Below are 17,134 nucleotides of genomic sequence, written 5' to 3' on the forward strand. Positions count from 1 at the left end.
GGTTCTGGCAGAGACAGTGAACAAAATAATTTTGGGCAAAACTCTGACCTGAATCTTTCAAAAAGCATCTCTTTAAGCAGCTGGTTTTCTGCTTTAACTATTCATTTAGGAAGACCCCAAGAGTGCCTTGAACCATTAGACCCAAACGCATGCTGCTAGAAATGAGTCCTAAGTGCCGTGTTTGCAAATATTTCAGAAGATACCCGATTGATGCCAGTAATTTACAAGGGTCTGAACTGGGGTCACTGAACTATTTTTCACTTGTCTCGTACTTTAGTAGAGCTCAAAAAAAGAAAAAGAAAGAAACAATGACCTAAAGTAAAGAGGTGTCCTGTTCCTCTTAGAACTATGTTGTTTTAGTATGCCAAACTTTTGATCTTGTGTGATTTAGTTGGGGGCTCGATGGATGCGTCCTTTCTTGTTACCATGAAGATAGATAAAGGAAGTACCAAAACGAATTGGTAGGAATTGGGCTAGATGAGCTGTGCCTGGAAATGAGTTAGTCTTCAGTGGTCTGTAGGGTTTGCTTGGTTAGTGTCCTGCAAAATCAGAGGCGGCGGCTAGCAGAAGAGACAAAATTACATGTGAGTTTTTCTAGAGCTCCAGCGTGTGGCTTATTAGGATATGCAGTTGGACAAGACCTTTGAGACAATCAGGTCAGAATCTCTCATTCTCAGAAGAGGAAGCTGAGGGTCACAGGGTTCCATGACTTACCCGAACTCATGGACTGGTTGTGGTCAAATCCTCTCTCTCTTTCCACTTCTCTTTCTACTGTGTTCCTTTTCCTTCTGAGCTTCCTCAGAAACAGGAAAACAATTAGTAATTTACCTAATGTTACCTTCTTCCTTTTCTCATTTTTAAATATTAGCTACTTAGAGAAATAACATAATTAGCCATATGGGTAAACCCTGAGGCTCTTCCAGTGCTCTCCCAACCAACTATGAGCAGATTGAGCTTAGGGACAGGCTAACAATTTCATCTTTGTGGCTCCAAGCCTTTGCACAGTTAGTGGCACAAAATAGGAATTAATTGACAATTTGATGAATAACAGATAAATTTTAAAAAGTGAAATCATACCCTAAGTCTAGTAATAGGATTATACAAACATACTAGATGGGGCCAGCCCCGTGGCCAGTGGTTAAGTTCACCTGTTCCGCTTTGGCAGCCCAGTGTTTCGCTGGTTCAGATCCTGGGCACGGACCTAGCATGGCTCGTCAAACCATGCTGAGGCCCCGTCCCACGTAGCAGAACTTGAAGAACTAGAAGATACAACTCTGTACTGGAGGGCTTTGGGGAGAAGAAGAAGAAGGAAAAAAAAACATTGGCAACAGATAGCCCAGGGCCAATCTTTAAAAAAAACGTTAATAAAAACCCAGAACAAACAAACAAAAAACATATCAGAAATTTATACTTCAGAAACGATTGTATTCAAAGTCGTCGGTTTGAGAGAGAATACATACCCTTATGATGTGATCATTGCTTAAAACATTTTGGGAATGCACATTTTGAAATTCTCTCTAAGCCCGTGGCACATTTTTTTTGAACATCCTCAAAACTGGAAAATTTTCATCCTTGGAGGGGAAGAGTTTGATTTTTGTTAACGACCAGAATCATTGAGAGGCAAGTGTGCTCAAAAATAGCTGACCATGTTAAGGAATAATATTTTTGGTTTGCTCTTGCCTACTATAAGGAAAAACATTTTTTTAAAAAAGCAAAAAAATATAGAATCTCTTGGTGTGACTGTCTCTCACAAATTGGCGCTGCTCACATTTCCAAAATAGGATTTCCAGAAAAATGGTAGGCAATGTATTATGTATCAGACTTGCCAAGGGGACAATACATTTTTAGATATAGAAGTTCAGTTTCATCTAGATATGCATCTACTCCATGACTTAATAGCTATACCTCTGATACATGTTTACATCTCTAATTTTTTTAATGTTATAAATAACTTTAGACTCTCCTTAGTTAGCGTGTCATGCCATGCTGACTGTGGACTTCTATTTGTTTATTCGATTGAAATAAATATCATATAGAGACTCATTTTCTTTCATTTATTTTCTTGGCATGTGCATTGTAGACAGAAATAGGTTCTAATTCCATCTCTGTCACTTAGTAGTTAGATGATCCTAGCCAAGTCAGTCAGTTTTTGTGTGTGTAAATTAGGAGTTATTATTCAGACAAAGTATTGCGTGTGTGTGAGGGATAAGTGAAATGAAATACGCAGAAGGGCTGTGGCATATCTTCCTTATCCTGACCCACCTTCCCTTAACCTGATTCCTCCTCTTCTAGATAGGCCAAGGATCAAAATTTCAAAGCTCTCCGAGATATTTTTAAAGCTCTGTTATCCAAGTAAATTCAAAAAAAAATGTGATCAAAGTGCAATGTACTGCTTTTATGAACTTTCTAATTTTGAGATCTTTATTCCCGGCTAGTAGTCCTTTCTTAAATGCTCCACCATATTTTTGAACATAAAAGAACCGTTGCATTTAGAGAAGATAGCCAGAAGAAATTTTTTTTAAGAAAGCTGTTTCCAAATATCCAATGATTCATTAAAATACTTTTGTTTCCTTAGGAAAAAAGTTTCCACATATGCACAGTAATCACTTGGCGTTTTGCAGGCTTAAGCCTTGGGGAGTTCGTGGTATTTGGCTCCTGACATGGAAGTCTTTCTCTTGTCAGACAAATCCTTTCCCCTGCACATTCCTGGGCGAGTTTGTTTCTGTCGTGCCTGATGGCAGGCTGGGGGGTGGCTGGGCGTGGTTTGCCCGCGAGGCCGACTCTTCACACTGCAGCTCTAACCTCTTTGTGACTTAGTTTTAACTTCGTGTCTGCTAACTCCATCCATCATTGTTTCACCTAACTCCAGGTCATTGCACCTGGGGAAAAATTGTCCCTGGCTAATGTGCCTTAAATAAACCAACTTATAGTCCTTGAAGTTCCTTTTGATGACTTTATTTTTATTAACAATTCTTCAGGGTCTCTTAAGAAAAGTATGAACATTTTTCAGAGATTGGAGTATTTTTAGGAAATGATTGTGCCTTTGAAGAAACATATGAACTACATTGCCTTGATTCAGGAAATCTAGGTTCTGATGATTTGAGATTTATTCTCAATGTTTTGAATTTTCTATATTATTCTCAAGAAAGAAGATAACACCAGGGAAGTTTCATTCCAAGGAGCAAAGACCAAATGAATACAGAATATGGCAAAAGCGCACATGAGTATCTCCTTAGTTAAGGAAAAGGCAAAGAATTGATTCACAGTCACCAGAGCACAGAGCAGGGAAAGTAGTTGAGGCTTAAGAGCCTCTGGAGAAGAACAGTAGGGTGGTGGGATTGGCCATGTATGAATCAGTTGCTGTTTCAATTCTGTGTTCCTGTTTTCTTCATGCTCACGCTGCATGTTTAAAAAATCTATGCAAATTGCATGTTCCATTTTAGGGAACTATTAGGCCATTTGGATACTTTGGAATTCTTTTAACCAGTGGAGTTGGTAGTGAGGCTGTAAATGGATGTGTGAGTGTGTGTGTGTAAATGTAAATATCTAAATTGGTTCACTACAATTTGTGAAAATTGACCTACTTTATCTGAAAAAAGTATAACAAGGAATGGTAGAGATGCCTTATGCCCTGCCTATTGGTAGGTGTATCATAGGCTCCCTTTTTATTTTATTTGTTTGATAGTCTCCAAGCAGATTTATTTAATTAGTGGAGGACCTACTTTAAAGGGTTGGGAGAGAGAAAAAAAAGGAAACATATTTTATAATCATTTCAAAAAACTTTACTTAAATAGAAGAGTCAATATAGATATTTTATAGAACCACAGATGTTCGCATATCAAAAAGAATTGTGTATCAGTATATATTTATATAAAAGCAGATATATGTATACAGACATATATTACATATATATGAAATACTAAAGAATATAGAGAATTAGTGCATCTGACAGAAGAATGGTTTTTAGAAAATTGACTAATAAATGGCATTTTTATATAATGTCACATTTTGCTCACTTTCTCCCCATTTCATATTTAAAAGTGTGTAATTTTTAGATTAATTAATTTATTTGTATCCAACCATTCAACAATTGGTTGAAGAGCAATAACACGAAATTATGTAACATTTAGAAAATTGTGTGATCTTAAATAGATTGAAAATCTATTGATTATATTCAACTGCCATCAATTTAAAAATTGATATTTTATTATTGCTATTATTGGTCATAATACTATGCTGCATTTATATCAGGATTTGTAGTTTACAGATCTTTTCTATATATATATATATATATATAACTTTAATTAATTTCATTTCACCTAAGAATTAATTGCTAAGTGGGGTAAAAAACAACATTGCCTTTCTTTGGATAATTAAGACAGCAGAGCTTTCTCATTTAAATAATAAAAGTTAAAATTAAACAAATGAAACAATTAGATGCAAAACTCAACTCTCACACTGATGCTGAGCTGGACATCAGTAGGAAAAAGAAATCGGTTTCATAAATAATAATGAACACTTGTGGACAGTGAAGCTACTCTGCAGATCAGTTTTAATTTCCTTCTCATGTAAAAACAGTGCTTCTTTTTGCTATGCCTGAAGATTCGGCAGAGAGTGTGTGTGTGTGCTTAAAACAGTATAACTTCAGGTAAATACACATGCACAAAGAGAAACAGTACCATGATTTGACTAATAAATCGTAATATTTGTCTAATTTTATAATGGAATTTAAAGCTAGGAGTAACGTTAGAGGTCACTTGAGATCAATCCTCTCATTTTATACATAACCTATGTGACTGTGGTGTTTTTACTATTGAAGTTAAAATATAAACATGTTGAAATCTGTGTAAAACAGATTGTGAGAAATATAGCCACTCAGTCATTACAATCAGCTATTCATCAGCAAGGCACAGTCACTCACAAGGAATGAATTATCTATTCATCACCAAGCGATAACCATATTGACACAAATTTTAAATAAAAAGAAATGTGTATATTTATAAATAACAGCCCCTAAATAATAACCTGCTGCTCGTAATATGCCTGAACATTTTAGGACCCATGTCACACAAGAACAGCATATTCATTGCCAGGGGGAAGGGTTCAATTTATTGAATGATGCATTTATAATTCGAGGCTATAGATTTTGAAGCCAGTAATTACATTAGAAACCTAAGAGTCTGGGTTATGTGTTTAGATAACATTTGCAAAACTATGTGCTTACTGAGTATTCTAGAATGACTTATTTTTTTCAACTCACATTCATTTCCCAGCATGCATTTTTTTCTGAAGTAAGAAAAATGGTATGACAAAGGAATAGGTTTTACAGGCAACCAGAGGATAGAAAGGTCATTTCATCATTAGGATAATGAATTTTATGATCTTTAGCATTATCTTCTTATACATAATTCACACTGAGGTTGTTGATTATAAAAGTGATATGTGCTTGATGAGAAATGTTTGGAAATATTAAAAAGCAGTAATAAGAAAGTAACAACTAGAAACTTAGTACCGAGAGAAATAATACAAAACAAAATTTTTGATTTTTTTCCCTCTGGATATCCCCTGCTCTCCTCCCACACAGACTTGCACCTGCCTGTGTACACCTGCATGTGTTTATTATGCCTTCTGGCTCCAGCGCTTACATGCTCTGTGACCTTTGACAAGTTACCTCACTTTTCTGTGCCTTAGTTTCTTCATCTTTAAAATATGGATAGTAACACTAACCATGTTATAGAATTATAAAGATTAAATGGGCATCATTAATAAATAGAAAGTTTTACAAGAGTGTTTGGCATGATATTTATTAACTACTATTATGGGTATGATTGTATGTTTTAAAAATATTTTAAAATTATCAAGCCCGTCTCATTTTTATTTGAAAGTCATACTAGCCCTTGCTGGTATCTCGTATTATTTTCTATAAGCCATAGCAATGCCATTTCTCCCTCTATGATAATGGTGGTAAGACGAACATCTGAAAAATATGTTCCATGCAGAATGAATCTTCACACAGACTTATTTTGTCATTTTGGTTTGATTTTTGAGAAATGAGTTCAGCACATCTGCCAAATCCTTGTATAAGATGCTACATTCCTGTTTTTATTTTAGCGTATTCCGTTTATGAGGAGCTCTTTTCTTCTCCACCCGTCCGGCAGACAGGCAGGCCTCCTTTGCTCCCTCCCTCCCCATCCCACGCTCTCAGGTTGTTGCACATTAAATCTTTAAAATAGAAAACGGGAAGAAAAACTGGAAGGAATCAGTCACTTTTTTTTAAAGCCATTCTCCTTTTGGTGTATCTAGTTTAAGAAAAAAACAAACCTGTTTTCACACTCTGAAAACATACCATTTGATAATGGAGTTTTAAAACTTTTACACATTTGAAATAACAGCCTTTCTTTCAGGATGGGAAGGAGAAGGCTGGTTTGGGGAGGGGAAGGATGGAGTAGAGCAGATGCAAAACAATCAGTTTGTGAACATATGCTAATATTTAGATTCTTTTTTTTAAGTGAAAAGTTAACTAGTTAATGCTTTTTTACAAACTGTCTTTGATACTGTGTTTTGTTTATTCCATCCCAGAAGAAGTTAGCGGTATACAGCAAGATGCAGGACTCTCTGGAAGTCACCCTTCCCAGCAAACAAGAGGAGGAGGAGGAGGAGGAGGAGAAAGACCAGCCTGCCGAGATGGAGTACCTTAACTCTCGCTGTGTCCTTTTCACTTATTTCCAGGGAGACATTGGGTCAGTAGTGGATGAACACTTCTCAAGAGCTTTGGGCCAAGCCAGCACCCTCCATCCAGAATCTGCCATTTCAAAAAGCAAGATGGGGCTAACCCCCCTCTGGCGAGGTAAGAATTCAAAAGCAGATGCTCTCCAGGGCACCGTCTCTGTTTCGCAACTGCCTGTACCAGGTTCCAGCTGGAGACGTGCCCCTGGAGGACGGATATCCATTTGCTTTTTAATTTTTAAGGACAGCAAGGAATTTCTTTCAGACAAACAGCTGGATCCGTTTTGTCACATGTGGAATGTGGGGTTGGAAAGGATGCAGTCACACCCCTTAATTCCTCATGGAAAGTAGTGATGCAACCAGCTCAAGTTTATAGTGGCAGCATCGAGCTGAGAAGCACCATTCCTTAAGCCCCGATGGCCCAATTTGGATGTCTAAATAATAGGCGTGCCTGCATCAGCTTTTAAAAATTAGCTCTTGCTCATTCCACTAGGTGCTACGTGGTGACATAGCAGAGGTTTGAGTCTGACGCAGAAATACAGACTTTGAAAGCCTTCTGTGTTCTCTTAAGAGCTCTCTCTGTCCTGCTTTGTCGTGGTGTTTACTCCTTGTAGTGTACAATCCAGACATTATTGACTGAGTCTACCTAGCTTAGCTCTTGTTCTTAGCTCTGGAAAGGAAACCAGTAGAATGGGCATCCTTTTCTCGCTTTCCCTCTACATAGACGTCACAGAGGTGTGTTTGAATTGGACACATAGAAAATCGTTGGGTGACGTCCTGATTGGGATAATTACAAGGTTAGAGAAAAGATAATACATCGTCCCAGTAGTAGTTTTAGAGGAATGTGTTATGGACATTTCTGCTGAGCTCACCTGGTTGCAAGAAGCATCTCGTAAAACGGTTCTCAAAATGTGGTTTCCAAGACCAGGAATGTCCGAATCAGGTGGGGGCTGGTTAGAAATGCAAATTCTTGGGTCACACCCCACACCTTACTGAATCGGAAACTCAGGGGTAGCTAATCTGTTTTGGTGAGCCACCCAGGGGTTCCAGTGCAGGCTCACATCTGATCCTTGTTGATCTAGTGCTGTTACAAACAGAGATCGCAGGCCGCCAAACTCAGACATACTGAGTCACAGTCTCAGAATCAGACCTGACCCAGTGCCCGGGTGATCCTATGACAAGGAAGGGCTTGTCACCTGGTCACCCACCTGTGGTAGGGGCCAGGTGAGAGGGGATGAATGGCTGGTCCCCTCTCAGCACTGGAGAGGTGGTTGTGCTTCTTGTAGGAGAGATCCTGGCCGTAGGAGATTGCCTGGCCCGGTCTGTAGATACGATGCTTTTCTTTCATGCCTGCCTCTCTGCCTGCCTGCCTTCCTACCTTCTTTCTTTTTTCTTTTTAGAAAAAGTAATGTGAAAGTAGCAAATGTGAACAACACTAAGATAAGCAGTGACTAGAGAGGGGAAGGTGGAATACAAACTCAAGTGATCTTAATAGAGGTGATTCGGAAGTGTAGCTGCTGATTGACTAGTGAATATTACAAGAACTGAGAGCTGAGTCCTTGGAAGCCTAAGACGCTTATGGAATCAACCAACATGCTATTTGATAGCACATGGTGAGCGCTTTTAATAACTTGTGGAGGGTGACCTAGGAAAACGCCAGTGAGTTAGCTGGCTGGAGTGAACAGTTTGAGATATCAGTCTTAAATCCTGTGAAGACAGTCGTCCTAGGAGAGGGCTCTAGGCAGGGCCTACTCCTGTCACCCACTGGCCCTGCCACCTGGTGATCATGTCACCTGCAACAGAGGGACGAGAACCCTAAATTACAGCTCGATGGGAGAGTGATTGTCACAGTATCACAACCAGAATAGTTTTAAGCAAGGTATTGTGAACATGCAAAAATTTGCAGTTTAGTGTTTTTCCTATACTCTACGTGACTGAATGGAGAAGCCCCCTGGACAGATGCCAAATTTCAGGATAGAAAGGGTGGATCAGGATAATGTTTCAGGAATGGTTAAACAGTTTTCTTGGCATCATCTTCAATTTGGCCGTCAGATCTCTCTCTGGCCTCATTTCCTGACTTCTGCAGCAAGTGTCCAGGTCCCACTGTGCTCTAGGTTGTGGGCCTGTGTCATGAACAGGAGAGTCTCAGCCTCTACGTTTGTGGAGCTTTTTAGTGGAAGAGACAGATAATAAATATATGATGAGACGCAAGCTGTTGCTTTGCTTAGGATGATAATAGACGCTCTCTCTGAGACCGTTTTGTTTGAGCACAGACTGAAGGAAGTGAGAGTGCTCCTCATCACATGAATATCTAGGGGGAGATTATTCGAGGCAGAGGGAACAGCCAGTGCAAAGGCCCTGAGGAAGGACTGAGCTTAGAGCGTTCAATGAGAAGCAAAAATGCTGGCGTGTGTAGAGTGAAATGAAGAGTGATTTCTAGAGACAAGGATTTTTAGAGCTTTGTATGGCAGTTTAGTTTATCAGGGTAGCCCAGGCACACACAGCAAGCTCCTCTATTTCCATCTCTCCCTCACCCACTGAGAATGCATATATCATATCCGGTTATGTCACGTCATTTTCCCTAATGCTCAGGATAATGCATTTCTATATGGAAAATCTGGAATGAATATGAATTGAATGATTACGTGACTGAGTTAGATGAACCGAGTTCATACCATGTACCCTGGATTAGAAAAAAAAGTCCTTGATGGAGAATTTATTAGCAGTAAGCTGTATGAAATCTTTGGTTACAGTTTTCTTATTTGTAAATAAGCATTGAATTAGGTGATTGTTGAAATCTTTTCTCTGTAAAATTTCTGTGATTTCAAATGTATTGTTTACTTTCCACTTGTGAATAGCACTTTGCTTCTTTTACTTTTGTTTACTGAAGTATAATTGATGTACAATATCCTATTAGTTTCAGGTGTACATCATAGTGATTCAATATCTATATACATTATGAAATGATCACTAGGATAAGTCTAGTTAGCATCTGTCACCAACAAAGTTATTACAGTGTTATTGACTATATTCCCTATGCTGTACATTACATCCCCATGACTTATTCTTTTTATAATTGCAAGTTTGTACATCTTAATCCCCTTTACCTATTTTTTCCTGCACCCCTTCCCCCTTTGGTAACTACCAATTACTTACCTGTATCTATAAGTCTGTTTCTGTTTTCTTTTGTTTGTTCATTTGTTTTGTTTTTTAGATTCTACATATATGTAAAATCATACAGTATTTGTCTTTATCTGACTTATTTCACTCAGCATAATACCCTCTAGGTCCATCCATGTCGCAAGTGGCCATATTTCATTCTTCTTGATGGTTGAATAATATTACATTGTGTATATATACCACACCTTCTTTGTCCATTCATCTACCAATGGACACTCAGGCTGCTTCCATATATTGACTATTGTAAATAATGCTGCAGTGAACATTGGGTTCATATGTCTCTTTGAATTATTGTTTTTGTTGCCTTTGGGCAAATGCCCAGAAGTGGAATTGCTGGATCAATATGGTACTTCTATTTGTAATTTTTTGAGGAACCTCCAAACTGTTTTCCATGGTGGCTGCACCAGTCTACATTCTCACCAACAGTGTATGAGGGTTTGTTTTCTCTACATCCTCACCAACATTTGTTTTTTTTGGTCTCATTGATAACTGCCATTCTTACTAGTGTGAAGTGATCTCTTATTGTGGTTTTGATTTGCATTTCTTTGATGATTAGTGATGTTGAGCATCTTTATATGTGCCTGTTAGCCATTTGTACGTCTTCTTTAGAAAAATATCTATTCAAGTCCTCTGCCTATTTTTTAATCAGGCTGCTTGTTTTTTTGATATTAAGTTGTGTAAGTTCTTTATATATTTTGGATGTTAACCCTTATCATGTGTATGATTTGCAAATATCTTCTTTCATTCAGTAGATTGCAGTTTTCTATTGTTGAGTGTTTTCTTCACTGTTCAAAAGCTTTTTAGTTTGATGTAGTCCTATTTGTTTATATTTGCTTTTGTTGCCATTGCTTGAGAAGACTGCTCCAAAAAATATTGCCAAGACCAATGTAAGAGAGGTGACTGCCTATGTTTTCTTCTAGGAGTTTTATGGTTTCAGATCTTACATTTAAGTCTTTAATCCATTTTTTTTTTTAAAGATTGGCACCTGAGCTAATAACTGTTGCCAATCTTTTTTTTCCTGCTTTTTCTCCCCCAATCCCCCCAGTATATAGTTGTATATTTTAGTTGCGGGTCCTTCTAGTTGTGGTATGTGGGATGCCGCCTCAATGTGGCCTGATGAGCGGTGCCATGTCTGTGCCCAGGATTCGAACCAGTGAAACCCTGGGTGGCCGTAGCGGAGTGCGCAAACTTAACCACTTGGCCACCAGGCTGGCCCCTAATCTGTTTTGAGCTGATTTTTGAATATGGTCTAAGGCAGTGGTCCAGTTTCATTCTTTTGCTTGTGGCTGTCCAGTTTTGCCAATACCATTTATTGGAGAGAATGTCTTTTCTCCATTATATGTTCTTGTCTCCTTTGCTGTAGATTAATTGATCATATATGCACAGGCTTATTTCTAGGCTTTCTATTCTATTCCATTGATCTATGTGCATGTTTTCTTGCCAGTGCCATACTGTTTTGACTACTATAGCTTTGTAGTATGGTTTGAAATTGGGGAGCATGATACCTCCAGCTTTGTTCTCCTTTCTTAAGATTGCTTTGACTATTCAGGGTCTTTTATGGTTCCGTACAAATTTTAGGATTCTTTGTACTAGTTGTATGAAAAATGCCATTGTTATTTTGATGGGGATTACATTGAACCTGTAGCTTGGACATTATAACAATATTAATTCTTCCAGTCCATGAGCATGGTATATCTTTTCATTTATTTTTGTTGTCTTCAATTTCTTTCACCTGTGTCTTATAGTTTTCAGAGTACAGATCTTTCACCTCCTTGGTTAAATTTGTTCCCAGGTGTTTTATTCTTTTTGATGCAATTGTGAATGGGATTGTTTTCTTAATTTCTCTTTTGAGTAGCTCATTATTAGTGTGTAGAAACACAACTGATTTCTGTATACTAATTTTGTATCTTGCAACTTTACTAAATTCATTTATTAGTTCTAACAGTTTTTTGGTGGATTCTCTCTATATATAGCATCATGTCACCTGAAAATAGTGACACTTTTGCTTCTTTTCCAATTTGGATGCCTTTTGTTTCTTTTTCTTGCCTAATTGTTCTGGCTGGGACTGCCAGTACTATGTGGAATAAAAGTGGTGAGAGTGGGTGTTATATGTTGTTCCTGATCTTAGAGGAAAGGCTTTCAGCTTTTCACCATTGAGTATGATGTTAGTTGTGGGCTTGTCATATATGGCCTTTGTGATGTTGAGGTACATTTCCTTTATACCTACTTTGTTGAGAGTTTTTATCATAAATGGATGTTTAATTTCATCAGATGCTTTTTCTGCATCTATTAAGATGATTGTATGATTTTTATTCTTCATTTTGTTAATGTAGTATATTACTTTGATTGATTTGCAGATGTTGAACCATCCTTGCATCCTTGGAATAATCCCACTTGATGATTGTGTATGATCCTTTTCATATGATGTTGAATTTGGTTTGCTCATATTTGTTAAGCATCTTTGCATCTATGTTCAACAGGGCCATTGGCCTGTGATTTTCTTTTTTTATGATGTCTTTGTCTGGTTTTGATGTCAGGATAATGCTGCCTTTGTAAAATGAGTTTAGAATTGTTTCTTTCTCTTCAAATTTTGTAATAATTTTAGAAGGATAGGTCTTAACTCTTTAAATGTTTGATAGAATTCATCTGTGAAGCCATTCAATCCTGGAATTTGGGGTTTTTAGGAGTTTTTTGATTACTGATTCAATTTCATTACTTGTAATCAGTCTATTCAGATTTTCTATTTCTTCATGATTCAGTCTTGGAAGTTTGTGTGTTTCTAGGAATTTATCCATTTCTTGTAGGTTTTCCAGTTTATTGGCATATAATTGTTTGTAATGGTCTTTTATAATCCTTTGTATTTCTATGGTGTCAGTTGTAACTTCTCTTTAATTTCTGATTTTATTTATTTGCACCCTCTCTCTTTTTTTCTTGATGAGTCTGGCTAAAGGTTTATCAATTTTGTTTATCTTTTCGAAGAACCAGCCTTTAGTTTCACTGTTTTTTTAGTCTCTATTTCATTTATTTCAGGTCTGATCTTTCTTATTTTCTTCCTTCTACTAAGGTTGGGCCTTGTTTGTTCTGTTTTTTTCTGGTTCCTTTAGGTGTAAAGTTAGATTGCTTACTTGAGATTTTTCTTATTGCTTAAGATAGGCCTGTATCACTATCAACTTTCCTTTTAGAACTTCTTTTGTTGCTTGCTATAGATTTTCAAAAGGTCTGTTTCCATTTTGACTTGTCTCAAGCTATTTTTTGATTTTCTCTTTGATTTCTTCAATGACTCATTGGTTGTTTAGAAGCATCTTGTTTAGTCTCCACATGTTCCTGTTTTTTGCAGTTTTATTCTTGTAATTAATTAATATTTTCATATTGTTGTGGTTGGAAAAGATGCTTGATTATGATTTCAATCTTCTTAAATTTATTAAGACTTATTTTGTGGCCTAACGTGTGATCTATCCTGGAGAATGTTCCATGTGCATTTGGAAAGATTATGTATTCTGCAGTTTTTGGATGGAATGTTTTGAATATTTCTTGAGTTCATGTGGTCTAATGTGTCTTTTAAGGCCAATGTTCCCTTATAATTTTCTATCTGGATGATCTATCCATTGATGTAGTGGGGTATTAAAGTCCCCTACTATTATTGTATTCCTATCAATTTCTCCTTTTATGTCTGTTAATATTTGCTTTATGTATTTAGGTGCTCTTATGTTGGGTGCATAAATATTTACAAATGTTATATGTTCTTCTTGGATTGACCCCTTTATCATTATGTAATGCCTTTCTTTGTCTCTTATTAGAGTCTTTGTTTTAAAGTCTGTTTTGTCTGAGATAAGTATTGATAACCCAGCTTTCTTTTCATTTCCATTTGCATTGGATATCTTTTTCCATCCTTTCATTTTCAATCTGTGTGTGTCTTCAAATCTGAAATGAGTCTCTTGTAGGCAGCACATAGATTAGCCTTGTGTTTTATACATTCAACCACTCTCTGTCATTTGATTGGAACATTTAGTCCATTTATATTTAAAGTAATTATTGATAGGTATTTACTTTTTGCCATTTTGTTCTTTTCTGGTTGTTTTTATAGTTATTCTCTGATCCTTTCTTCTTCTCTTAGTCTTTTGCCTTGTGATTTGATGGTTTTCTTTAGTGTTATATTTGGGCTCTTATCTCTTTAGTTTTTGTGTCTCTATTGTAGATTTTTGGTTTGTAGTTATCATGAAGTTCATATGTATCTACCTCTTCATAGAGCAGTCTGCTTTAAGCTGATAGTCACTTATATTCGAGCACATTCTAAAAGCACTACATTTTTACTCCTCCTGCCGTGTTTTGTTTTTGATGTCATATTTTGCTTCTTTTGACTTTGTCTATCCCTTAACTACTTATTGTAGTCACATTTGGTTTTGCCACTTTGTCTTTTAACGTTCATACTAGCTTTTTAAGTGGCTGCCACTGCTTTACTATATATTTGTCTTTACCAGTGGTATTTTTTTTCTTTCATATATTTTCTTATTTCTATTTATGACCTTTTCTTTTCCACTTAAGAAGACTCCATAGCATTTCTTGTAAGGCCAGTTTGGTGATGATGAACTCTTAGTTTTTGTTTGTCTGGGAAACTCTTTATCTCTCCTTCAATTCTGAATGACTTTGCTGGGGAGAGTATTCTTGGTTGTAAGTTTTTTCCTGTCAGCACTTTAAATATACCCTGCCACTCCCTTCTAGCCTGCAAAGTGCTAAATACTCAGCTGATGGTCTTATTGGGGCTTGCTTGTATGTGACTGGTTGTTTTCTTTTGCTGCCTTTAAGATTTTCGTTTTAATTTCTGCCATTTTACTTATTATATGTCTTAGTGTGGATCACTTTGGCTTCATCTTGTTTGGGACTCTCTGTGCTTTCTGGACCTAGATGTCTGTTTCCTTCCCCAGGCTAGGGAAGTTTTTAGCCATTATTTGTTCAAATAAGTTTTCTGCCCCTTTCTCTTTCTTTTCTCCTTTTGGGACACCTATAATGCAAATATTAGTATGCTTGATGTTGCCCCAGAAGTTCCTTAAACTATTTTCATTTTTTAAAATTCTTTTTTTCTTTTGCTCTTCCGATTGGGTGATTTCCACTCTTTTGTCTTCCAGATCACTGATCCATTCTTCTGTATCATTTAATCTGGTGTTGATTCCCTCTAGTATATTTTTCATTTCAGTTATTGCATTCTTCAACTCTGATTGGTTCTTTCTTATATTTTCTAGCTCTTTGTTGAAGTTCTCACTGTGTTCATCCATTCTTCTCCCCAGTTCAGTGAGCATCCTCATGACCATTACTTTGAACTCTTTGTCAAGTAAATTACGGATCTTTGTTTCATTAGGGTTTTTTCCTGTGGTTTTATCTTGTTCTTTCATTTGGAACATATTCCTCCATCTCTTAATTTTGTTTGATTTTCTATGTTTGTTTCTATTAATTTGGTGAAACAGCTACCTCTCCTGGTCTTGAAGGAGTGGCCTTGTTTAGGAGCATCCCCTGTGTAGATTGCGTGTGTCAGGTGGCTTTGGCAGCTTGGCTGGAGCTAGGGAGAACATAGGACAGGACGGGTGGTTCTAGCATACTAGAGTGTGCCATGCTGGGGCTACCCCACTGGGTAACTGGAGCTGGAAGAGGTGTCAGGGTGGTCCAGAGGTACACCATGCTGGGGCCATGTTGAGGGGGGTAGCTGGAGCTGGGGGTCCTAGGGTGCATTGGGGTGGCCTTGGAAGGCTGCTTAGAGCCCCTGGAGTGTGCTCTTGCCTGCTTTATCAAGGTGGAGGGGGAATACAAGAAATGGTGCTCATTGATCCCTCTGACCCCAAAGAGATGTCCAGCAGTTTCCCACCCATTTGGCAAATGCTCTAGGGTTAGTAAATGGATTTCCTTCACATGTAGTCTGAATTTCCTTTAGACTGCTATTGTTTTGCTTTGCTCCAGGGCGTGCAAGTCTGCACATGGGCCCCTCAGTGATATCCCTGCCTTCTGTGGGTCATCATGTTGAAGATGGGGTTCCTATCAATACTGTGTGTCCATCTCTCCTGCTAGTCTCCATGTGGTCCCTCTGTCGTTTGTTTGCAGAAGCTGTTCATTCAGCCCTAAGTTCTTCTTTAGGAGGAGTTGCTCTGTATGTAGGCGTAGATTCCATGTGTCCATGGCCGTAGGTGAGTGCTGGTCTTCCTACCCCGCTATCTTGGACTCTCTCATCTTGTGAATACGACTTTGCTATAGTTGTTTCTAATTGTGAATTAGCCAGTTTTAGATAAAGATACATAACTTGGATACAATTCATAGGAGATCCACAAAATGTAGTTAAAGATTTAGAAAGCAATATCTTAGAGAAAAGTATGATTAATTGAGCTTCCCATGTCTAGTAAAGAGAGTTATTGGGGATTTTGTATTAATTGCCAAAGCAACATAGGTTTGGATAATACAGTCTTTGGATTCTGTTTGTTTTGGGTTCAAGTTTGGGTCTTATTACTGTCTGGTTGCAACGTGATCTTGGATTAACTACTTAAAATCTCTCTGAGCTCAACTTCAACTATAATATGCATTTATTGATACCCATTTCCTAGGTCTATTGTAAAGATATTTTGATAATGCCTATGAATAATTTGGCATAGGGCTTGACGCAAAGTGCTAAATGAAAATCAGATGCCTTTTCTCTCTACCTTAAGTTTCCACTTATTTGGAGCCTTGGATCTTTATCCAGAAATGTTGTTTTCTGGACGTTTGTATTTCTGGCCAAAAACCAGTGCCTTGGACATAGTAGGTATTCAAGGCTATTGACAATGTTGATGGCTATGGCAGGAATACTTTATGCAGGAACTGCTGACCAGCTGTATTAAATTAAAGGGTCTAGTTTATGGCATGCCGTTTTTTCAGTGCTGCACAAGTACTACAGTGCTACAAAGGAATTTAAAACTGAATTATGTTTGATTGCATAATATATTTCACAGTAAATCTTTAGATTAGGATGGAGTGTCAGCTAACAATGGAATAATGGTCATACTTTCATGTGTATCTGGATGGAGCTGGGGAAGTCCTCTTTAGGTGTTTTGCAGCTGTTAGGCAAACAGTCAACAGGAAATATCTGTACTTTATTTGGCACAACCTCGCATCAATTACCTCTTGTCCCATTAAACCTTCTAATAGAGATTGAATAAGGCTTCTCAGTGAAACTTAATGAATCTGATTGCCTCCTTGTCCCCATCCAAATAGA

At 37.5% G+C, this 17,134-nt stretch overlaps 1 protein-coding gene across 3 annotated transcripts in view; it reads left to right on the forward strand.

Annotated features, from left to right (window-relative positions):
* Nucleotides 1-17,134, forward strand: part of VGLL3 (vestigial like family member 3) — a 54,748-nt gene that overhangs the window by 5,986 nt on the left and 31,628 nt on the right. Inside the window, exon 2 of one of the 3 annotated variants that reach the window (XM_046648078.1) lies at nucleotides 6,583-6,847. In XM_046648078.1, the coding sequence (XP_046504034.1) occupies nucleotides 6,583-6,847 (265 nt within the window). Of the gene's footprint in view, nucleotides 1-6,579; nucleotides 6,848-17,134 lie in introns of all 3 variants that reach the window. The other 2 variants (XM_046648077.1, XM_046648079.1) reach the window with 2 other exon arrangements.

The sequence above is a fragment of the Equus quagga genome, chromosome 21 (genome assembly GCF_021613505.1).
Source record: "Equus quagga isolate Etosha38 chromosome 21, UCLA_HA_Equagga_1.0, whole genome shotgun sequence".
NCBI lineage: Eukaryota > Metazoa > Chordata > Mammalia > Perissodactyla > Equidae > Equus > Equus quagga.